The following is a 25,536-nucleotide window of genomic DNA, read 5'->3' on the forward strand; positions in this document are numbered from 1 at the left end:
CAACGCAAACACCAAATAACACTTATTCAGGTTCAACACTAATCCCGAAAGTATAGGGAGTGTGCGATGATGATCATATCAATCTTGGAACCACTTCCAACACACATCGTCACTTCACCCTTAACTAGTCTCTGTTTATTCTGCAACTCCCGTTTCGAGTTACTAATCTTAGCAACTGAACTAGTATCAAATACTGAGGGGTTGCTATAAACACTAGTAAAGTACACATCAATAACATGTATATCAAATATACCTATGTTCACTTTGCCATCCTTCTTATCTGCCAATCACTTGGGGTAGTTCCGCTTCCAGTGACCAGTCCCTTTGCAGTAGAAACACTTAGTCTCAGGTCTTAGGACCAGACTTGGGCTTCTTCACTTGAGCAGCAACTTGCTTGCTGTTCTTCTTGAAGTTCCCCTTCTTCCCTCTGCCCTTTTCTTGAAACTAGTGGTCTTGTCTACCATCAACACTTGATGTTTTTCTCGATTTCTACCTTCGTCAATTTCAGCATTAGAAGAGCTTGGGAATCGTTTCCGTTATCCCTTGCATATCATAGTTCATCACGAAGTTCTACTAACTTGGTGATGGTGACTAGAGAATTCTGTCAATCACTATTTTATCTGGAAGATTAACTCCCACTTGATTCAAGCGATTGTAGTACCCAGACAATCTGAGCACATGCTCACTATGAGCGATTCTCCTCCATCTTTTAGCTATAGAACTTGTTGGAGACTTCATATCGCTCAACTCGGGTATTTGCTTGAAATATTAACTTCAACTCCTGGAACATCTCATATGGTCCATGACGTTCAAAACGTCTTTGAAGTCCCGATTCTAAGCCATTAAGCATGGTGCACTAAACTATCAAGTAGTCATCATATTGAGCTAGCCAAACGTTCATAACGTCTGCATCTGCTCCTGCAATAGGTCTGTCACCTAGCGGTGCATCAAGGACATAACTCTTCTGTGCAGCAATGAGGATAAACCTCAGATCACGGATCCAATCCGCATCATTGCTACTAACATCTTTCAACACAATTTTCTCTAGGAACATATCAAAAAACACAGGGAAGCAACAACGCGAGCTATTGATCTACAACATAATTGCAAATACTATCAGGACTAAGTTCATGATAAATTAAGTTCAATTAATCATATTACTTAAGAACTCCCACTTAGATAGACATCCCTCTAATCATCTAAATGATCACGTGATCCAAATCAACTAAACCATGTCCGATCATCACGTGAGATGGAGTACTTTCAATGGTGAACATCGCTATGTTGATCATATCTACTATATGATTCACGCTCGACCTTTCGGTCTCCGTGTTCCGAGGCCATATCTGTATATGCTTGGCTCGTCAAGTATAACCTGAGTATTCTGCGTGTGCAACTTTTGCACCCGTTGTATTTGAACGTAGAGCCTATCACACCCGATCATCACGTGGTGTCTCAGCACGAAGAACTTTCGCAACGGTGCATACTCAGGGAGAACACTTCTTGATAATTAGTGAGAGATCATATTATAATGCTACCGTCAATCAAAGCAAGATAAGATGCATAAAAGATAAACATCACATGCAATCAATATAAGTGATATGATATGGCCATCATCATCTTGTGCTTGTGATCTCCATCTCCGAAGCATCGTCGTGATCACCATCGTCACCGGCGTGACACCTTGATCTCCATCGTAGCGTCGTTATCGTCTCGCCAAGCTTGTGCTTCCACGACTATCGCTACCGTTTAGTGATAAAGTAAAGCATTACATCGCGATTGCATTGCATACAATAAAGCGACAACCATATGGCTCCTGCCAGTTGCCGATAACTCGGTTACAAAACATGATCATCTCATACAATAAAAATCAGCATCATGTCTTGACCATATCACATCACAACATGCCCTGCAAAAACAAGTTAGACATCCTCTACTTTGTTGTTGCAAGTTTTACGTGGCTGCTACGGGCTTAAGCAAGAACCAATCTTACCTACGCATCAAAAACACAACGATAGTTTGTCAAGTTGGTGTTGTTTTAACCTTCGCAAGGACCGGGCGTAGCCACACTCAGTTCAACTAAAGTTGGAGAAACTGTCACCCACAAGCCACCTCTGTGCAAAGCACGTCGGGAGAACCGGTCTCGCGTAAGCGTACGCGTAATGTCGGTCTGGGCCGCTTCATCCAACAATACCGCCGAACCAAAGTATGACATGCTGGTAAGCAGTATGACTTATATCGCCCACAACTCACTTGTGTTCTACTCGTGCATATAACATCAACATATAAAACCTAGGCTCGGATGCCACTGTTGGGGAACGTAGTAATTTCAAAAAAATTCCTACGCACACGCAAGATCATGGTGATGCATAGCAACGAAGGGGAGAGTGTGATCTACGTACCCTTGTAGACCGAAGCGGAAGCGTTAGCACAACGCGGTTGATGTAGTCGTACGTCTTCACGGCCCGACCGATCAAGCACCGAAACTACGGCACCTCCGAGTTTTAGCACACGTTCAGCTCGATGACGATCCCCGGACTCCGATCCAGCAAAGTGTCGGGGAAGAGTTCCGTCAGCACGACGGCGTGGTGACGATCTTGATGTACTACCGTCGCAGGGCTTCGCCTAAGCACCGCTACAATATTATCGAGGATTATGGTGGAAGGGGGCACCGCACACGGCTAAGAATATGATCACGTGGATCAACTTGTGTCTAGAGGTGCCCCCTGCCCCCGTATATAAAGGAGCAAGGGAGGAGGAGGCCGGCCCTAGGAGGGGGCGCGCCAAGTGTGGAGTCCTACTAGGACTCCCTAGTCCTAGTAGGATTCCACCTCCCATATGGAATAGGAAAAGAGGAAGGGAAAAGGAGAAGGAAGGAAGGGCGCCCCCTTCCCTAGTCCAATTCGGACCAGACCAAGGGGAGGGGTGCGGCCACCCTTGAGGCCCTTTTCTTCTTTCCCGTATGGCCCAAAGGCCCAATACGTATTCCCGTAACTCCCCGTCCGAAAAATACCCGAATCACTCGGAACCTTTCCGATGTCCGAATATAGTCGTCCAATATATCGATCTTTACGTCTCGACCATTTCGAGACTCCTCGTCATGTCCCCGATCTCATCCGGGACTCCGAACTCCTTCGGTACATCAAAACTCATAAACTCATAATATAACTGTCATCGAAACCTTAAGCGTGCGGACCCTACGGGTTCGAGAACAATGTAGACATGACCGAGACACGTCTCCGGTCAATAACCAATAGCGGAACCTGGATGCTCATATTGGCTCCCACATATTCTACGAAGATCTTTATCGGTCAGACCGCATAACAACATACGTTGTTCCCTTTGTCATCGGTATGTTACTTGCCCGAGATTCGATCGTCGGTATCTCAATACCTAGTTCAATCTCGTTACCGGCAAATCTCTTTACTCGTTCCGTAATACATCATCTCACAACTAACTCATTAGTTGCAATGCTTGCAAGGCTTATGTGATGTGCATTACCGAGAGGGCCCAGAGATACCTCTCCGACAATCGGAGTGACAAATCCTAATCTCGAAATACGCCAACCCAACATGTATCTTTAGAGACACCTGTAGAGCTCCTTTATAGTCACCCAGTTACGTTGTGACGTTTGGTAGCACACAAAGTGTTCCTCCGGCAAACGGGAGTTGCATAATCTCATAGTCATAGGAACATGTACAAGTCATGAAGAAAGCAATAGCAACATACTAAACGATCGGGTGCTAAGCTAATGGAATGGGTCATGTCAATCACATCATTCTCCTAATGATGTGATCCCGTTAATCAAATAACAACTCGTTTGTTTATGGTTAGGAAACATAACCATCTTCGATTAACGAGCTAGTCAAGTAGAGGCATACTAGTGACACTTTGTTTGTCTATGTATTCACACAAGTATTATGTTTCCGGTTAATACAATTCTAGCATGAATAATAAACATTTATCATGATATATGAATAACAAACATTTATCATGATATAAGGAAATAAATAATAACTTTATTATTGCCTCTAGGGCATATTTCCTTCAATTTGACCACCTCTTTAAACTGTGGATGTTTGATTCACAAATTTTCAAATCTGAAGATGTTAGATCTAGGGACAGAAGAGCCAATTTTTATATTGATGGGCACATGATCAGAGGTAGCCTTGGCCAAAGGATAAGCAAGTGTATTAGGGTATTGTAATGTCCATGATTCTGAGGTAAAGCACCAATCCAACTTTTCCAGCAGAGGAGCATCTTGCATGTTGCTCCAAGTATAGTTCATGCCTTTTAGGGGAATTTCAATCAAAGCTTGGTGGTTAATGGCCTCATTAAAACTGAGCATGTCCTCAATGCAACCTTCCCCTCTATTCATGTTATGAGGGTACCTGATATAGTTAAAGTCTCCCAAAACAATCCAACTAATATCATTTGCAATGTGGAAATTTTTAAACCAGTCAATGAATAATTGTTTCTCTTGAGTTTCACGGGGACCATAAACATTGGTAAGAATCCATTGTTCCCCATTATGTTTAGAGGTGAATTGGATAGAGAGAGCATAATTGTTACTGTGAATAACCTGACCCCCAAAAATATGTTCATTCCATGCAACTAGTACTCCACCTGCTGCTCCTACTGAGGGAAGATATTCAAAATTTCCAATTCTCCTGGGACAGAAACTTTTGAGATATGAACTGTCAAAAGTCTCTCTTTTAGTTTCTTGAAGACATACAATAGCACATTGTGACTCCTCAATCTTGTTATTAATAGCAGTCCATTTTCTTGGGGTCATTAATGCCTCTGATATTCCAATTTAGAATATTCCATTCTCTGTTCATGATGGATGGTAATGCAGAACTTTCACAGAAAATTGAGGGGAGCAGATCAAACAGTCACACATAGCAGGTGTTTGCAATTAGTACAGATAAAAGTGAGTCCCCTTTTCAACAGGCCCCCAAAAGAACAAAATTGTTCCAAAGTTCATACAGACACACATGGCAGAAGTAGATATGAGAAGTCTTTTACAAGATATAAATCACTTAACACAACCCACTGGATACCATCTCTAACAGCCAACTCAGCACCCAAAAGACTACTACTGATAATATGAAGGAATGGACTAAATCCATTTCTTTCAAGGCTCCTTGGAGTTCTGAAGGAAATATGCCCTAGAGGCAATAATAAAGTTATTATTTATTTCCTTATAATCATGATAAATGTTTATTATTCATGCTAGAATTGTATTAACCGGAAACATAATACATGTGTGAATACATAGACAAACAGAGTGTCACTAGTATGCTTCTACTTGACTAGCTCGTTGATCAAAAATGGTTATGTTTCCTAAACCATAGACATGAGTTGTCATTTGATTAATGGGATCACATCATTAGGAGAATGATGTGATTGACTTGACCCATTCCGTTAGCATAGCACTTGATCGTTTAGTATGTTGCTATTGCTTTCTTCATGACTTATCATTTAAGTAAGAGAATAAATTGTTGTTCTGTTTACATGAATAAAACCTTCTATGGTTATACACCCAATGAAAATGGTTCATTGGATCTCGATCGTAGTGATACACATATTCATAATATTGAAACCAAAAGATGCAAAGTTAATAATGATAGTGCAACTTATTTATGGCACTGACGTTTAGGTCATATTGATGTAAAGCGCATGAAGAAACTCCATGCTGATGGACTTTTGGAATAACTTGATTATGAATCAGTTGATGCTTACGAACCATGCCTCATGGGCAAGATGACTAAGACTCCGTTCTCCGGAACAATGGAGCGAGCCACAGATTTGTTGGAAATCATACATACTGATGTATGTGGTCCGATGAATATTGAGGCCCGTGGCAGGTATCATTATTTTCTGTTATTCACAGATGATTTGAGCAGATATGAGTATATCTACTTGATGAAACACAAGTCTGAAATATTTGAAAAGTTCAAAGAATTTCAGAGTGAAGTGGAGAATCATCGTAACAAAAATAAAAGTTTCTACGATATGATCGCAGAAGTAAAATATTTGAGTTATGAGTTTGGCCTTCAGTTAAAACAATGTGAAATAGTTTCACTACTCACGCCACCTAGAACACCACAGTGTAATGGTGTGTCCGAACGTCATAACCGTACTTTATTAGATATGGTGCAATCTATGATGTCTCTTACCGATCTACCACTATCGTTTTGGGGTTATACATTAGAGACAGCTGCATTCACGTTAAATAGGGCACCATCTAAATCCGTTGAGACGACACCGTATGAACTACGGTTTGGCAAGAAACCTAAGTTGTCGTTTCTTAAAGTTTGAGGTTGCAATGCTTATGTGAAAAAGTTTCAACCTGATAAGCTCTAACCCAAATCGGAGAAGTGCGTCTTCATATGATACCCAAAAGAAAATGTTGGGTACACCTTCTATCACAGATCCGAAGGCAATATATTCGTTGCTTTGAATGGATCCTTTCTAGAAAAGGAGTTTTTCTCGAAAGAAGTGAGTGGAAGGAAAGTAGAACTTGATGAGGTAACTGTACCTGCTCCCTTATTGGAAAGTAGTTCATCACAGAATTCTGATCCTGTGACTACTACACCAATTAGTGAGGAAGCTAATGATGATGATCATGTAACTTCAGATCAAGTTACTACCGAACCTCGTAGGTAAACCAGAGTGAGATCCGCACCAGAGTGGTACGGTAATCCTGTTCTGGAGGTCATGTTACTTGACCATGATGAGCCTACGAACTATGAGGAAGCGATGATGAGCCCAGATTCTGCGAAATGGCTTGAGGCCATGAAATCTGAGATGAGATCCATGTATGAGAACAAAGTATGAACTTTGATTGACTTGCCCAATAATCGGCGAGCCATTGAGATTAAATGGATCTTCAAGAGGAAGACGGACGCTGATAGTAGTGTTACTATCTACAAAGCTAGAATTGTCGCAAAAAGGTTTTCGACAAGTTCAAGGTGTTGACTACGATGAGAGTTTCTCACTCGTATCTATGCTTAAGTCTGTCCGAATCATGTTAGAAATTGCCGCATTTTATGAAATCTGGCAAATGGATAAACAAAAACTGCATTCTTTAATGTATTTATTAAAGAAGAGTTGTATATGATGCAACTAGAAGGTTTTGTCAATCCTAAAGATACTAATAAAATATGCAAGCTCTAGCAATCCATCTATGGACTGGTGCAAGCATCTCGGAGTTGGAATATACGCTTTGATAAGTTGATCAAAGCATATAGTTTTATACAGACTTGCGGTGAAGCCTGTATTTACAAGAAAGTGAGTGGGAGCACTACATCATTTCTGATAAGTATATGTGTATGACATATTGTTGATCAAAAATAATGTAGAATTATTCTGCAAAGCATAAAGGAGTGTTTGAAAGAAGTTTTTCAAAGAAAGACCTCGATGAAGCTGCTTACATATTGAGCATCAAGATCTATAGAGATAGATCAAGACGCTTGATAAGTTTTCAATGAGTACATACCTTAACAAGTTTTTGAAGTAGTTCAAAATGGAACAGTCAAAGAAAGAGTTCTTGCCTGTGTTACAGGGTGTGAAATTGAGTAAGACTCAAAGCCCGACCACGACAGAAGATAGAGAGAGAATGAAAGTCATTCCCTATGCCTCAGCCATAGGTTCTATAAAGTATGCCATGCTGTGTACCAAACCTATTGTATACCCTGCCCTGAGTTTGGCAAGGGAGTACAATAGTGATCTAGGAGTAGATCACTGGACATTGGTCAAAATTATCCTTAGTGGAATAAGGATATGTTTCTCGATTATGGAGGTGACAAAAGGTTCGTCGTAAAGGGTTACGTCGATACAAGTTTTGACACTGATCCAGATGACTCAAAATCTCAATCTGGATACATATTTAAAGTGGGAGCAATTAGCTAGAGTAGCTCCGTGCAGAGCATTGTTGACATAGAAATTTGCAAAATACTTACAGATCTGAATGTGGCAGACCCGTTGACTAAACTTCTCTCACAAGCAAAACATGATCACACCTCAGTACTCTTTGGGTGTTAATCACATAGCGATGTGAACTAGATTATTGACTCTAGTAAACCCTTTGGGTGTTGGTCACATGTCGATGTGAACTATGGGTGTTAATCACATGGTGATGTGAACTATTGATGTTAAATCATATGGCGATGTGAACTAGATTATTGACTCTAGTGCAAGTGGGAGACTGAAGGAAATATGCCCTAGAGGCAATAATAAAGTTATTATTTATTTCTTTATATCATGATAAATGTTCATTATTCATGCTAGAATTGTATTAACCGGAAACATAATACATGTGTGAATACATAGACAAACAGAGTGTCACTAGTATGCTTCTACTTGACTAGCTCGTTGATCAAAAATGGTTATGTTTCCTAAACCATAGACATGAGTTGTCATTTGATTAATGGGATCACATCATTAGGAGAATGATGTGATTGACTTGACCCATTCCGTTAGCATAGCACTTGATCGTTTAGTATGTTGCTATTGCTTTCTTCATGACTTATACATGTTCCTATGACTATGAGATTATGCAACTACCGTTTACCAGAGGAACACTTTGTGTGCCACCAAACGTCACAACGTAACTGGGTGATTATAAAGGTGCTCTACAGGTGTCTCCGAAGGTACTTGTTGGGTTGGCGTATTTCGAGATTAGGATTTGTCACTCCGATTGTCGGAGAGGTATCTCTGGGCCCTCTCGGTAATGCACATCACTTAAGCCTTGCAAGCATTGCAACTAATGAGTTAGTTGCAGGATGATGTATTACGGAACGAGTAAAGAGACCTGCCGATAACGAGATTGAACTAGGTATTGAGATACCGACGATCGAATCTCGGGCAAGTAACATATGGATGACAAAGGGAACAACGTATGTTGTTATGCGGTCTGACCGATAAAGATCTTCGTAGAATATGTGGGAGCCAATATGAGCATCCAGGCTCCGCTATTGGTTATTGACCGGAGACGTGTCTCGGTCATGTCTACATTGTTCTCGAACCCGTAGGGTCCGCACGCTCAAGATCGTCACCACGCCGTCGTGCTGACGGAACTCTTCCCCGACACTTTGCTGGATCGGAGTCCGGGGATCGTCATCGAGCTGAACGTGTGCTCGAACTCGGAGGTGCCATAGTTTCGGTGCTTGATCGGTTGGATCGTGAAGACGTACGACTACTTCCTCTACGTCGTGTCATCGCTTCCGCAGTCGGTCTGTGTTGGGTACGTAGACAACACTCTCCCCCTCGTTGCTATGCATCACATGATCTTGCGTGTGCGTAGGAAAATTTTTGAAATTACTACGAAACCCAACAGTGGCATCCGAGCCTAGGTTATTTATGTTGATGTTATATGCACGAGTAGAACACAAGTGAGTTGTGGACGATACAAGTCATACTGCCTACCAGCATGTCATACTTTGGTTCGGCGGTATTGTTGGACGAGACGACCCGGACCAACCTTACGCGTACGCTTACGCGAGACCGGTTCCCTTGACGTGCTTTGCACAGAGATGGCTTGCGGGCGACTGTCTCTCCAACTTTAGTTGAACCAAGTATGGCTACGCCCGGTCCTTGCGAAGGTTAAAACGGAGTCTATTTGACAAACTATCGTTGTGGTTTTGATGCGTAGGTGAGATTGGTTCTTACTTAAGCCCGTAGCAGCCACGTAAAACATGCAACAACAAAGTAGAGGACGTCTAACTTGTTTTTGCAGGGCATGTTGTGATGTGATATGGTCAAGGCATGATGCTGAATTTTATTGTATGAGATGATCATGTTTTGTAACCGAGTTATCGGCAACTGGCAGGAGCCATATGGTTGTCGCTTTATTGTATGCAATGCAATCGCGATGTAATGCTTTACTTTATTACTAAACGGTAGTGATAGTCGTGGAAGCATAAGATTGGCGAGACGACAACGATGCTACGATGGAGATCAAGGTGTCGCGCCGGTGACGATGGTGATCATGACGGTGCTTCGGAGATGGAGATCACAGGCACAAGATGATGATGGCCATATCATATCACTTATATTGATTGCATGTGATGTTTATCTTTTTATGCATCTTATCTTGCTTTGATTGACGGTAGCATTATAAGATGATCTCTCACTAAATTATCAATAAGTGTTCTCCCTGAGTATGCACCGTTGCGAAAGTTCTTCGTGCCGAGACACCACGTGATCGGGTGTGATAGGCTCTACGTTCAAATACAACGGGTGCAAAACAGTTGCGCACGCAGAATACTCAGGTTATACTTGACGAGCCAAGCATATACAGATATGGCCTCGGAACACGGAGACCGAAAGGTCGAGCGTGAATCATATAGTAGATATGATCAACATAGTGATGTTCACCAATGAAACTGCTCCATCTCACGTGATGATCGGACATGGTTTAGTTGATTTGGATCACGTGATCACTTAGAGGATTAGAGGGATGTCTATCTAAGTGGGAGTTCTTAAGTAATATGATTAATTGAACTTTAATTTATCATGAACTTAGTCCTGGTAGTATTAGCATATCTATGTTGTAGATCAATAGCTCGCGTTGTTGCTTTCATATGCTTATTTTGATATATTCCTAGAGAAAATTGTGTTGAAAGATGTTAGTAGCAATGATGCGGATTGGATCCGTGATCTGAGGTTTATCCTCATTGCTGCACAGAAGAATTATGTCCTTGATGCACCGCTAGGTGACAGACCTATTGCAGGAGCAGATGCAAAAGTTATGAACGTTTGGCTAGCTCAATATGATGACTACTTGATAGTTTAAGTGCACCATGCTTAACGGCTTAGAATCGGGACTTCAAAGACGTTTTGAACGTCATGGACCATATGAGATGTTCCAGGAGTTGAAGTTAATATTTCAAGCAAATACCCGAGTTGAGAGATATGAAATCTCCAACAAGTTCTATAGCTAAAAGATGGAGGAGAATCGCTCAACTAGTGAGCATGTGCTCAGATTGTCTGGGTACTACAATCGCTTGAATCAAATGGGAGTTAATCTTCCAGATAAGATAGTGATTGACAGAATTCTCTAGTCACCATCACTAAGTTAGTAGAACTTCTTGATGAACTATAATATGTAAGGGATAACGGAAACAACTCCCAAGCTCTTCGTGATGCTGAAATCAACGAAGGTAGAAATCAAGAAAAACATCAAGTGTTGATGGTTGACAAGATCACTAGTTTCAAGAAAAGGGCAGAGGGAAGAAGGGGAACTTCAAGAAGAACAGCAAGCAAGTTGCTGCTCAAGTGAATAAGCCCAAGTCTGGTCCTAAGCCTGAGACTAAGTGCTTCTACTGCAAAGGGACTGGTCACTGGAAGCGGATCTACCCCAAGTGATTGGCGGATAAGAAGGATGGCAAAGTGAACATAAGTATATTTGATATACATGTTATTGATGTGTACTTTACTAGTGTTTATAGCAAACCCTCAGTATTTGATACTAGTTCAGTTGCTAAGATTAGTAACTCGAAACGGGAGTTGCAAAATAAACAGAGACTAGTTAAGGGTGAAGTGACGATGTGTGTTGGAAGTGGTTCCAAGATTGATATGATCATCATCGCACACTCCCTATAATTTCGGGATTAGTGTTGAACCTAAATAAGTGTTATTTGGTGTTTGCATTGAGCATGAATATGATTTGATCATGTTCATTGTAATACGGTTATTCATTTAAGTAAGAGAATAAATTATTGTTCTGTTTACATGAATAAAACCTTATATGGTTACACACCCAATGAAAATAGTTCGTTGGATCTCGATCGTAGTGATACACATAATCATAATATTGAAACCAAAAGATGCAAAGTTAATAATGATAGTGCAACTTATTTGTAGCATTGCCTTTTAGGTCATATTGGTGTAAAGCGCATGAAGAAACTCCATGCTGATGGGCTTTTGGAATCACTTGATTATGAATCAGTTGATGCTTGCGAACCATGCCTCATGGGCAAGATGACTAAGATTCTGTTCTTCGGAACAATGGAGCGAGCAACAGATTTGTTGGAAATCATACATACTGATGTATGTGGTCCGATGAATATTGAGGCTCGCGACAGGTATCATTATTTTCTGATCTTCATAGATGATTTGAGCAGATATGAGTATATCTACTTGTAGATACATAAGTCTGAAACATTTGAAATATTCAAAGAATTTCAGAGTGAAGTGAAAAATCATCGTAACAAGAAAATAAAGTTTCTACGATCTGATCGTAGAGAAGAGTATTTGAGTTACGAGTTTGGCCTTCAGTTAAAAACAATGTGAAATAGTTTCACTACTCATGCCACCTGGAACACCATAATGTAATGGTGTGTCCGAACGTCATAACCGTAATTTATTAGATATGGTGCGATCTATGATGTCTCTTACTGATCTACGACTATCGTTTTGGGGTTATGCATTAAAGACAGCTGCATTCACATTAAAAGGGCACCATCAAAATCCGTTGAGACGACACCGTATGAACTATGGTTTGGCAAGAAACCTAAGCTGTCGTTTCTTAAAGTTTGGGGTTGCGATGCTTATATGAAAAAGTTTCATCCTGATAAGCTCAAACTCAAATCGGAGAAGTGCGTCTTCATAGGATATCCAAAGGAAACTATTGGATGCACCTTCTATCACAGATCCGAAGGCAAGACTTTTGTTGCTAAATTCGGAAACTTTCTTGAGAAGGAGTTTCTCTCGAAAGAAGTGAGTGGGAGGAAAGTAGAACTTGACGAGGTAACTGTACCTACTCCCTTGTTGGAAAGTAGTACATCACAGAAAATTGTTTCTGCGACACCTACACCAATAAGTGAGGAAGTTAATGATAATGATCATGAAAATTCAGAACAAGATACTACTGAACCTCGTAGATCAACCAGAGTAAGATCCGCACCAGAGTGGTACGGTAATCCAGTTCTGGAAGTCATGCTACTAGATCATGATGAACCTACGAACTATGAAGAAGCGATGGTGAGCCCAGATTCCGCAAAGTGGCTTGAAGCCATGAAATCTGAGATGGGATCCATGTATGAGAACAAAGTATGGACTTTGGTTGACTTGCCCGATGATCGGCAAGCAATTGAGAATAAATGGATCTTCAAGAAGAAGACTGACGCTGATGGTAATGTTACTGTCTACAAAGCTCGACTTGTCGCGAAAGGTTTTTCGACAAGTTCAAGGGATTGACTACGATGAGACCTTCTCACCCGTAGCGATGCTTAAGTCCGTCCGAATCATGTTAGCGATTGCCGCATTTTATGATTATGAAATTTGGCAGATGGATGTCAAAACTGCATTCCTGAATGGATTTCTGGAAGAAGAGTTGTATATGATGCAACCGGAAGGTTTTGTCGATCCAAAGGGAGCTAACAAAGTGTGCAAGCTCCAGCGATCCATTTATGGACTGGTGCAAGCCTCTCGGAGTTGGAATAAACATTTTGATAGTGTGATCAAAGCATTTGGTTTTATACAGACTTTCGGAGAAGCCTGTATTTACAAGAAAGTGAGTGGGAGCTCTGTAGCATTTCTGATATTATATGTGGATGACATATTGCTAATTGGAAATGATATAGAATTTCTGGATAGCATAAAGGGATACTTGAATAAAAGTTTTTCAATGAAAGACCTCGGTGAAGCTGCTTACATATTAGGCATTAAGATCTATAGAGATAGATCAAGACGCTTAATTGGACTTTCACAAAGCACATACCTTGACAAAATTTTGAAGAAGTTCAAAATGGATCAAGCAAAGAAAGGGTTCTTGCCTGTGTTATAAGGTGTGAAATTGAGTAAGACTCAAAGCCCGACCACGGCAGAAGATAGAAAGAGAATGAAAGTCATTCCCTATGCCTCAGTCATAGGTTCTATAAAGTATGCCATGCTGTGTACCAGATCTATTGTATACCCTACACTAATTGGCATGGGAGTACAATAGTGATCTAGGAGTAGATCACTGGACAGCGGTCAAAATTATCCTTAGTGGAATAAGGATATATTTCTCGATTATGGAGGTGACAAAAAAGTTCGCCGTAAAGGGTTACGTCGATGCAAGTTTTGACACTGATCTGGATGACTCTAAGTCTCGATCTAGATACATATTGAAAGTGGGAGAAATTAGCTAGAGTAGCTCCATGCAGAGCACTGTTGACATAGAAATTTGCAAAATACATGCGGATCTGAATGTGGCAGACCCGTTGACTAAGATTCTCTCACAAGCAAAACATGATAATACCTTAGTACTCCTTGGGTGTTAATCACATAGCGATGTGAACTAGATTACTGAATCTAGTAAACCCTTTGGGTGTTGGTCACATAGCGATGTGAACTATGGGTGTTAATCACATGATGATGTGAACTATCAATGTTAATCACATGGTGATGTGATCTAGATTATTGACTCTAGTGCAAGTGGGAGACTGAAGGAAATATGCCCTAGAGGCAATAATAAAGTTATTATTTATTTCCTTATAATCATGATAAATGTTTATTATTCATGCTAGAATTGTATTAACCGGAAACATAATACATGTGTGAATACATAGACAAACAAAGTGTCACTAGTATGCCTCTACTTGACTAGCTCGTTAATCAAAGATGGTTATGTTTCCTAACCATGAACAATGAGTTGTTATTTGATTAACGAGGTCACATCATTAGTTGAATGATCTGATTGACATGACCCATTCCATTAGCTTAGCACACGATCGTTTAGTATGTTGCTATTGCTTTCTTCATGACTTATACATGTTCCTATGACTATGAGATTATGCAACTCCCGTTTGCCGGAGGAACACTTTGGGTGCTACCAAACGTCACAACGTAACTGGGTGATTATAAAGGAGCATTACAGGTGTCTCCGAAGGTAGATGTTGGGTTGGCGTATATCGAGATTAGGATTTGTCACTCCGATTGTCGGAGAGGTATCTCTGGGCCCTCTCGGTAATACACATCACATAAGCCTTGCAAGCATTACAACTAATATGTTAGTTGTGAGATGATGTATTACGGAACGAGTAAAGAGACCTGCCGGTAACGAGATTGAACTAGGTATTGAGATACCGACGATCGAATCTCGGGCAAGTAACATATCGATGACAAAGGGAACAACGTATGTTGTTATGCGGTCTGACCGATAAAGATCTTCGTAGAATATGTGGGAGCCAATATGAGCATCCAGGTCCCGCTATTGGTTATTGACCGGAGACGTGTCTCGGTCATGTCTACATTGTTCTCGAACCCGTAGGGTCCGCACGCTTAAGGTTTCGATGACAGTTATATTATGAGTTTATGAGTTTTGATGTACCGAAGGAGTTCGGAGTCCCGGATGAGATCGGGGACATGACGAGGAGTCTCGAAATGGTCGAGACGTAAAGATTGATATATTGGAAGCCTATATTTGGATACCGGAAGTGTTCCGGGTGAAATCGGGATTTTACCGGAGTACCGGGAGGGTTACCGGAACCCCCCGGGAGCTATATGGGCCATAGTGGGCCTTAGTGGAAAAGAGAAGGGGCTGCCCTAGATGGGCTGCGCGCCTCCCCCCTTCCCCTAGTCCTATTAGGACTAGGAGAGGTGGCCGGCCCCCTCCTCCTCTTTTCCCCCTCCGCGAATCCTATTCCAACTAGGATTGGGGGGGGGAATCCTACTCCCAGAGGGAGTAGGACTCTCCTGGCGCACCAAGCTTGGCCGGCCAGCCTCCCCCCTCTACTCCTTTATATACGGAGGCAAGGGGCACCTCTAGACACACAAGTTGATCCACGTGATCTATTCCTTAGCCGTGTGCGGTGCCCCCTGCCACCATATACCTCGATAATACTGTAGCGGAGTTTAGGCGAAGCCCTGCTGCTGTAGTACATCAAGATCGTCACCATGCCGTCGTGCTGACGGAACTCTTCCCCGACACTTTGCTGGATCGGAGTCCGGGGATCGTCATCGAGCTGAACGTGTGCTCGAACTCGGAGGTGCCGTAGTTTCGGTGCTTGATCGGTTGGATCGTGAAGACGTACGACTACTTCCTCTACGTCGTGTCATCGCTTCCGCGGTCGGTCTGCGTTGGGTACGTAGACAACACTCTCCCCCTCGTTGCTATGCATCACATGATCTTGCGTGTGCGTAGGAAAATTTTTGAAATTACTACGAAACCCAACAGTTCTTGCTGCCATCCTGCAGAGAGCATACACCTTTGGACTTCTTGGGCCTCTTGGATAGGATTTCTTCAGTGGTGTCTTTGTTAGTAACCTTGCAGAAAGAGATATTCAGACTTTTAACCACTTTAGCAGAGATAGGGGTGGCCTAGTAGAACAAGCAAAACAATCTTTGTCCAAACATACTGATTGTTTATAACCCTTAGATAGCTTTATGAGTCTACAACTTCTCCTTACCTCAGTCTCAACCAGTGGGATTTTGTCCTTCCTCTTTTTCTTGTTCTGCAGCCCTGAAGTGGAGGAAGCAGAAGTCACTTCGGGTGGGTCAGCTTCTGTAGAGGTGGCCTGTTCAGAAAGTGAAGTAGAGTTAGTGAGATTGGTAGGCTCAGGGCACTTTTCAGGGATAACAAAAGGCAGAGAGGTAGGACAAGTAGATCCTTACACAATGATAGTCCATACATTGGAGTTAACAAAACTCTTGGCCCAATCAAACTTTTCTGGTGATAAGAAATTAACTGCCAAACAATTAACCCAATCAGATGGAACCTGAATAATATCCTTGCTGTGATGAGATCGAGCAAAATGGGTTTTCCAGATCTTAGCACCTGCTGTTCCAAGAAGATCCACCTCTGTCTGAAGTGCAGGGGCAGTGACCTGTGGTGCATCCTCAACAGCCTTGTCAGTCATAAGGACTGACCCTATGCAGATAGTGTGAGCCTGATTGATATACTCAGGTATAGGGATTTGAAGCGTAGGTAGGAAAAAACGCAGGATTTAGATGTCGTGTAGCATGGAATCCTAAATGATTTTGAAACACATGAATTCTGCAATATATGCCTTTGGATGGTGCACAGGAAAAAGAAACATGTGGACTTTAGAGGATTGAGGAGAGAGGGTGGAGGGAGATAGAGTGAAAGTGCATTGGACTTCTAAAAGGAAAAAAGAAAATGAGGTTGGAGCTCGTATTCATATTTCCATGGAATGTGTATATAGGAATGGATTCCATAGGAATTTTAAAACCCCGATCATGTCAAAGGGCTTCCTTACGGAAAAAAATTCTTAGGATTTGAATCTCCTAAAATCATATGATCCAAAGAGGCCCTTAGAAACATTGAGGGCCTCTTTGATTCCAGAATTTCAAAACATGGGAATTAGGTAGGATTGCATGTCCAAAGTAGAGGATTGTGAAAACACATAAATTTGCGGAAGTGTGTATTGATTCTACGGAACTGGATGTTTGGCTCGCATAAATAGGAAAAACACAAGAATCCTAAAAATCATGGTTAAATTAAGGTAAAAAACATATGTAAAGGTAAGATGAAGTTAATATTATGCTACTTATGACATTTGTCTTGTTCTTTGTGCATAGCAATGTAAAATTGAGGTTGAGTGGATTGTCAACCTTTTTTTTCCTATGAAACTTTGATCCAAAGAAAAATTACTCCATTCATATAGTCCATTCCTTTGAATTACATGCATGAATAGTGTCACCATAGAAAATTTTCTCATTCTATGATTTTCGTCAACTTTTCCTAAGAATCAAGGTGTTTGGTTGTATTGTGGATTCTGATAAAGCTATTGTAAGCTGTGAACTATGGCATGTTTCCAAAAAGACAACTGTTGTGAGTTGTGCCCACACACAAACACCGCGAAACAAGTTCTAATACAATAATTGAGTCGACACGATGTATATTTAACTTATCATACAAATTTAAAAAAACTCCAACATAGAAGTATTAATGGACGAATTTATTTGTCCATCGAATTGGAAATTTGTACTCCCTTCAATCCATATTACTTGTTGTTGGTTTAGTACAAAGTTATATTTTGGCGTCAAAAGGTGTTGCATCTATCCTCTTTGTGTGAGGTTGAAGCCACTAACCTCTCTACATTTCAAAAATAGAAAAACCTAATTGCTTCTCAAAATGTTGTTGTAATTTTTTTGAGCTTGAAACTCTTCACCATGTTGTTGCATATGTTCGGCTAGATCTGCTTGGATCTTATCCATGAATTCTTAATAGCTCTAACTTTCTCCTCAAGTTGTCTAGATCGGGTCCGAGTTCCTTCATTTTATCATGATCAAGCTCTGATAGTCTAGTTGAGAAAAGGCTCATGTCAATGCCATAGTTGTACTAACTTTGTACTAAATCAACAAGTAATATGGGTCAGATGGAGTAACATGGTATATATGTATTGCATCAGTTCACTGAAAACATTTAAAGTTCTTGAAAACCCCTTAGTTGCCATTGCTTTTTTTTGCGGTTGCTTGGGGGAATGGTAGCATCAATCATGAAAACACCACATATTCCCCATGGCTTGCGGTGCCAAAAATTTCATATGCCACTTTGCACTTAACTATGGAAAAGCAATATTTGAGTCTTATCTATTGATGAGAGCACATATATCATGCCAATATTCATCCATATCCATATTCATGAGTCGTTCTCCATATGGTGTGATCAACACAATGTCACTTTTTTCTCCTTCCTTCTTTTTCTATGGTTTCTAATTTTTGGACCCCGATAAGTACCACACGTGTGGCACAAAGCAACTTGAACCAAACACCCCCATCACCACATATCGCGCCACGTCACCGCACGCATGCAAAAATTACGAAACTGATGATGCCAGCGGGAATCTTTTGGATTTTCAGTTTTTAAAGTGTTTTATCTCTTAAATTAAAAATCTGATTAAAAACCGTTTTCACCATTAAATTCGCCGCGATGAGATCTAAGAAACTAGATCCCATATTGATATGGTTTGACGACTTATTTTGTTGGGTTAAAAGTTGCCATGTCTATTGTATCGAAGTTGCCATGATATGTTTCAACTACTTTTCTCTTCTATGTTTAAAATAAATTTTGACATGTTATAAAAAAGGATTAAGAAACTAAACTTATCATGGTGAATTACTAAAATTTGTCATGATCTATGAAATACTTTTGACATGGTTCGTAATTAAAAAGAAATCCGTCGCCAATTACTTAAAAATACATGGTCAATGACTCAAATTTGGCATGAACCATAAACTAAAATTGCCATGGTGAATTATTTAAATTTGTCACGATACATGCACTAAACTTGCCATGGTTCATACAAAAAATAATAATTACCATGGTGAAAATACAAAAATTGCCATGACCTGTAAACTAAAATTGCCATGATCTATAAACTAAATTTGCCATGATGAATTACTAAAAATTGCCATGATCCATGAAGTAAATTTGTTGTGGTAATTACCATAAATTGCCATGGTCAATTAGAAAAGTAATTGAAATGCAATGGTTGCTTTAACTAGAAAAAAGATAGTACATATCATGGCAACTTTTGGCCCTCAGAATAAGTCGTTGAAACATAATAACATGTGATCTAGTTTTGAAGATCTCGCCGATATGGATTTAATGATGAAAACGGATTTTTAATCAGATTTTTTATTTAGGTGATAAAACATTTTTAAGTTTAAAAAAATCAAAAAGATTTCATTGATGTCATCTGTTTGACGTGGCAAAATGGATAAGAATGGAGGCGTTTGAGCCATGTTGCTTTGTGCCACACATGGGGCACTTATCATTTCAGAATTTTTAATCTTTTTCCCATTGCACATTGCATGCCCATGCAATCCTGTAAAATTTTCTAGCTCCTTCTGGTATTCATCAAATCAAACAGGGACCCTAAAAATGTACAGTTTTTGCATTCTAAGCAGGACATCAACTCCAACGCGCTTCATCAGCAAAAAAGAGCAGTCACAACAGAAAGCAGAGACATGTAAACCTCAATGTCAGCAAGAGACCTCAGCTCAGGAATAACAACACCAAATCATGTACAACAATTGTGACCTGCTGCTGCTTCTGTAACAGCAGCCTTAACACAACTGTACACAATAGACAGACAATGCACGGCTGCTACACAACCGGAGAAATAGTGAGGTTATATCTGACTGATTCGGACTCATCCGTCTCCTCTACTACCACAGGTACAAATGATGCACCATGCACAAGCGACATTACATGAAATAATTAATGGTACACGAAATCTGGTGTCAGCCATCAAGGCACCGGATCCCTCTGCGCACCTGGTGGAGCCGTCGGCATTGGGAAGTTGAACGAACAATAGGTTCCGCCAAACTGGGGAGCCTCCACATATGGACTCTAGCACAACAGAAGAAAATGAATTCTCAGTGTCTTGTGTGGAAGGAAGGAAAAAGAGGTCAGGTAAGAGTTTGAACTGTCGCCCAGGTTAGTTTGAAAAGTCAAAACAAGAAACAACTCTGGCCCAAGTCTAACACAACTCCACTGAGTCAAAATGATAATGTATTTACAATGGGAGAAAGGAACAGCTGTTTTCAGGAATTTCACAGGAGATGAAAATTTAGGGGCAACTACCTGGGTAAGAGGAGGGTTAGGAATGGGATTGAATGATGGCTCCCGTTTTGGTGACGAATCAGGGGAGCTACCGGTATTGTCATCCATGTTATCTATATTCTTCATGTGCGACCCTTCCCCCTCACCACTGTTGAGCTTAACACCCTATTATGGAGAAGAAATAAAGCTCATTAACTGAAATGTTACGACATTACCAACACGTGAATTAAACAAATGAACGAGCAATACCTGGAAAATTTTCCCTAAAGTTTTCAGTCCTTTGGCACGAAGACGCAGGTCATCCTTCCTGGCCAAGGGGTCCTGAAGCACCTGGTATCGACACAATGTTACAAATCACTGCTAATCAGCTTTTAAGTGCTGAAGAATACAAGGCACATAACATGCATGAAAAGGTTGCAGGTAAGCTGGGACAGACCATCTGGCAGACATGTGATATGGTGGCTTCTATGTCAGCAACATTAAGCTTCCACAAGGAATCAACCATAACTTTTTTGTGGTTCTGCATGTACACTTCAAGTTCTTCCTCTGTGGTCTGGCCCTCAGCACCCATCTGCTTCTTCAAGTCTTCTTGCAGCTGCATAAGAGCTATTGCACCTGCAATACCGCAAGATAACCGAGTTTTATCACCAACATGATACAAGCATGAACACTCACAGCCCAAAGAAGCACTGTATCACATATGCAATCGAGGTAAACCATATCAAAACAAGCTCACAAAATATTGATGAGACACTTTTACCTGCTGCAGCTGTTACTTGGGATTTGATAAAATGGCCTTTGTCTCTGAACCATTCTGCTACAAACGGAACCCCCAAATATATTGCCTTCTTTCCAAGTTCTTTTGCAGCTTGTCTTGAATATACATAGCCAATAGTGTTCAGCATAACAAGTCCATATGCTGCAGGACAACGGCAACAGGACAAAAAGAGGGAGGAACTTCAGATTACAGATATCAAGGGGCCATCCAACAGAGCATACAGGAGAATACAAACAGAAAAATGTATTAAAGCAAAAGCATTAGACAGTTAAGAAAAGGTTCGGTAAACACATTCTAGTCTACCTATAGCATTGTCATGTACTTCAGGAAGAGAAGAGCAAATTAGGACTATGGAGTACTCCTACAGACCAGGTTAGATCTTCCGTGCATCCTTTGCTTCAGACAAGACGTCAACAACGATGTAATTCATTAAATATTATTTTTAGTTAGCAGATAAGAGGGACTATAAAATTGATTGTCTTTAGTTAAGCCAAATGCGAAGCAGCTGTTACCCCTGCCAACTTACCCCGTCGAAAAAACAGTAACTGCTTTTTCCAGACAATTCTAAGAATGTCATCACCTATACTATGCTCATGAACACATCAAATAAGATAATCACACACTGAACCATCGAAATTGCAGCTCCTTCAAACGCATCAACTGTCGGCTAAATTCTTACAGCAATAGGCAGGACAACCAAGGGAAAAGGATCCAGAGTTCAAGGAGGAAGGGTGCAAACCTGCATCACTAAGTCTGGACACCTCGGCCTCAGCAAGCCGAACGAATTCCTCTTTATTTCCTTGAACATAAAGGTGCAGACGGTTTTTAAGTATCTCTGCAAGTTTCTCCTCTCTTTCTTTTTGAACAGCCTGCAGTTGTAGTTTACCATTCAGCAGATTAGTGGTCGAAAGAGTATAAAATGCAATGAAAATGGATGGAAATCTGATCAACAACCAAACTAATGGTCATGGAGTCGTTGCATATTAGTAAATGATCATAGAATTTATCTATACTAAACCTGCATTTTGTCTTGCAACTTTTTTGTGTCGATCTGTTCATCTTCGTCAAAATTATCAAGTGAAGCCATTGACGCCATTGCCAATTGACCAATATAATCCTCAAAAAGCTCACTACCGAATAGCATCGCGAAAATTGCTGCTGGATCAATTATTCCATCCCTGTAGAATGTTGACAAGCAAGTTAATTAGAATATGATTATCATAAGATTATTTACAATATGATGTGAAACTTTTTTTTTTCCAAAAATTGCATCTTTTGGATTGAAGAAAACTAGTTGCCTCTTAGTCCTTTACAAAAGCCCCGACTAACAGTACTCATGCTGCTTTGCCATAAGTGTCAAGTCCACAGCCCTAAAGTTTCGAGTAGGTTTCAAAACCTCTAGATAATTTGTCAATGGAAATCAAACATACGTTGAGATGCCAGATTTCCCATGTGCATCATAAGCTTGGCGCTGAGCGGGGTCACTAAGCACTTGGTATGCCTCCCCTAGTTCCTGCAATCATAATTTCTCTGTGTAAACAGCAGTCTTATACTAAAGAAAAATTAGGCACACATCATAAAATTCTTTCTCATGAAGTCAATAGAATCAATTCTCATTTTAAAATCACCATGAGAAATACATAATACGAACTACAGCAGCTATGGAGTAACAATGTTCAACAGATTAATTAATTAAATAACAAGTTTTTCTATAACAATGTACTTACAGCTAAGTAGTACGTACTGAGAACAGTTCTTTAAAATACATCAAAAAAATCATGTGGCATCTGATTAGCATAACATCAGTCTCACAGTTATTTATGAACATAAGGTTACATTTTTTTTCCTGCTTGCAGGCTCAGACCAGTTTGCTTCTTGAAATGGTTAATCTGCCTATTTAGGTTCAAACGCCCTAGCTAGATTTTCCTGAAGAATATAGCAATACTAGTAAAAGCATCAAACCTCCATGACTGCATCAGAATCTGAACTAGAATAAATATATGGGTAGGTGCAAAGTTCGTATTGATGAGTGCAGCTTCAGTTGCTCACAGTGTATGATTTCCTTAAAAGTGAGGAACCTACTCCAGCAGCCGCCCAAGGAGACGAGCCGCACGTACAATAACTAGCACCCAACTCTTTCATGCATGTTTCTAACCAAAAAAACTCTTTCATGCATGAGAACATATAACTAACTGATGAAAGCCATAAAGGTTCATTACTGAAGAGTGTGAGCAATATCCTGAGCTACATTACCATGTTTTGTTGTTAAGCAGTTCACAATTTCACATGGTTGGGCCAGTTGAAGCTTGGCAGAAGCTTCTTTCGCATCGACCCAAGACAATATGCAGGGTTGAAGGTGCGAAAGCATTTTTCGGTGAGCTGGCGCGGCTTCTGATTTCTCAAATTGCATAATGTGAAATCACACGTATATTTGTGAAATCTGCTACTTTTAGAGTAGCAACAAACAAATATAGTTTGACGGATGGCAATTCACACTCGACTGGCCAGTGGTCGGCAATGTTCTTTTAAAAAGAAGAAAAAACAGGTCTCAACTCTCAAAGCAACATGTTACAAGATGGTACATAAGGTTCACTATTTGCTCATAGGGTAGTATAGAGCAGCTATGACACAAAAATTACTGATTCGTTAAATATTTATGCCAAGAAGTAAATCAGAAGTGCTATTTAACATTGTTTGTTGCAATTGTTTATTTTAATTGTCTCCTTAACTCGATGAATGTGTCCTCGAGACAAGCACTTAAAAGAGTCGTTGATCAGCAAAGAAGGCAAAACACCATTGGCACCAACAGAATAGTCAAACAAGGACATCCTCCTTCAAGACTCGTCTGGAGGCTGTTGGCATTATCCAAAGTTTTTTGCGTTTTGGCACCAACATGTAAGCCTATAATCGGGTTGAATCGAGGATTCTACGCTATCGGATGAGTGTCCTGGTTGCTTGGCACAGCAGCTCAGATGTGAGCTGAGCGAAAGGTGGGCAGATTGTGGTAAAGGAGCAAAGGCAAAACACCTTACCTGGAACTTCCCTGCGGCCTGGGGGTCATTAGGGTTCTTGTCTGGGTGGACCTGCCTCGCCTGCAACACCACCACCAGCAGCAGCAGAAGGAATCAGATACTAGAAAAAAAAAACGCAGCAAAGCAAGAAGGAGCGAGGAGGAGCGGGAGAGCTACCTTGATGTAATACGCCTTCTTGATCTCCGACTCGCTGGCTGTGGGGATCACGCCGAGCACGTCGTAGTAGCCCGTCTCCTTCACCATGGCCGGCGACTCTCCCCGAGCTTCGATCTGCCCCCCTCCTCCTCTTCCCGATTCGGTTGCCGGCGGTGGACGGATCCACCAACTGGCCGACTGCTCGCTCGAGGGGGGGACGGGGTGCCTCGGACGGCGACGGCGACGGCGGGGGCGCGGGCGGCGGCGGTGGGACGCCGGGCGTGGGGGGAGAGGACGGAGGAGCTGGCTGGTGGTCGACTGGTCGGGCTTTAGGATTTCGGCCACCTGCAAAGCGCGTGGTGTCGGACAGAACTTGTTACTTTGCTGGGAATCTACCGCGATTCCACGTCCAGCAGCCAAGATGGATTTGGGTCTGGTCAGGTCAGTGGGTTGCTGCAGTCTGACTCGGAGTCGTCGACCGTATCAACAACAACCTCGGCCTAAATCACCCCGGAAAAGTCTGCCACATGATGTCAAACAAACTGTACACCTTATTGTCTATTGTGAGGATCGTTGATTTTCCCCCCTTGATCTTCCAATCAGTTTTTTTTTTCTGGAGACTTTGCCTTGTATTTTTTTTAGTATCAGTACAGACACAAACGCTCATATACACGCGCATACACTCACCCCTATGAACGCACACACGCACACCCTACCCCTATGAGCACCTCCGAAAGACTAAGCCGGCACATCATCTTGAGATTTACAAAGTCACCGTAGGCACCTCGTCGTCGACGGAAACGTCTCCTCCCACTGAAAGCGCATCGCCGGAAATCCTGAAATAATGCGAGCACCAGGATTTGAACCCTAGTGGGTTGGGGATACCACTGTCCACCTAACCATCTCAACCACAGGTTGATTCGCAGGCTTTGCCTCATATTGATATTCAGTAATGTCAAACAAAGTGACTTGATCTTACTTTGGAGGTCCGCAAAGCTGCATATCAGCGACGGAGCCGCGTCAAGCTTGGGTGAGAAGGTGATTCGTCATTCTTTTCTGTTGGGGAA

The 25,536-nt window shown here is 41.3% G+C and overlaps 1 protein-coding gene across 1 annotated transcript; it reads right to left on the reverse strand.

Moving 5' to 3' along the window:
• Positions 1–19,929: 19,929 nt before the first annotated feature.
• Positions 19,930–24,885, reverse strand: LOC125520588 (chaperone protein dnaJ 10-like). The gene is made up of 10 exons (XM_048685542.1): positions 24,491–24,885; positions 24,335–24,394; positions 22,733–22,815; positions 22,321–22,480; positions 22,042–22,171; positions 21,285–21,443; positions 20,961–21,139; positions 20,774–20,854; positions 20,546–20,689; positions 19,930–20,311 (listed from the first exon to the last, which is right to left on the reverse strand). Exons 1-10 carry the CDS (start codon positions 24,575–24,577, stop codon positions 20,210–20,212), a joined length of 1,185 nt encoding a protein of 394 aa, XP_048541499.1. The 5' UTR covers positions 24,578–24,885; the 3' UTR covers positions 19,930–20,209.
• Between the last annotated feature and the right edge of the window lie 651 nt (positions 24,886–25,536).

Source organism: Triticum urartu, chromosome 7 (genome assembly GCF_003073215.2).
Source record: "Triticum urartu cultivar G1812 chromosome 7, Tu2.1, whole genome shotgun sequence".
Classification (NCBI taxonomy): domain Eukaryota; kingdom Viridiplantae; phylum Streptophyta; class Magnoliopsida; order Poales; family Poaceae; genus Triticum; species Triticum urartu.

What these genes read in the sequence shown, in the direction of transcription:
- LOC125520588 (XM_048685542.1), bottom strand. Translation starts at nt 24,577, where the DNA reads ATGGTGAAGGAGACGGGCTACTACGACGTGCTCGGCGTGATCCCCACA. An exon ending in AGTTGCAAGACAAAATGCAG is followed by an intron (nt 22,172 to 22,320) that starts GTTTAGTATAGA and finishes CTACAACTGCAG; the next exon opens with GCTGTTCAAAAAGAAAGAGA. An exon ending in CTTTAGGGAAAATTTTCCAG is followed by an intron (nt 20,690 to 20,773) that starts GTATTGCTCGTT and finishes TCTCCATAATAG; the next exon opens with GGTGTTAAGCTCAACAGTGG.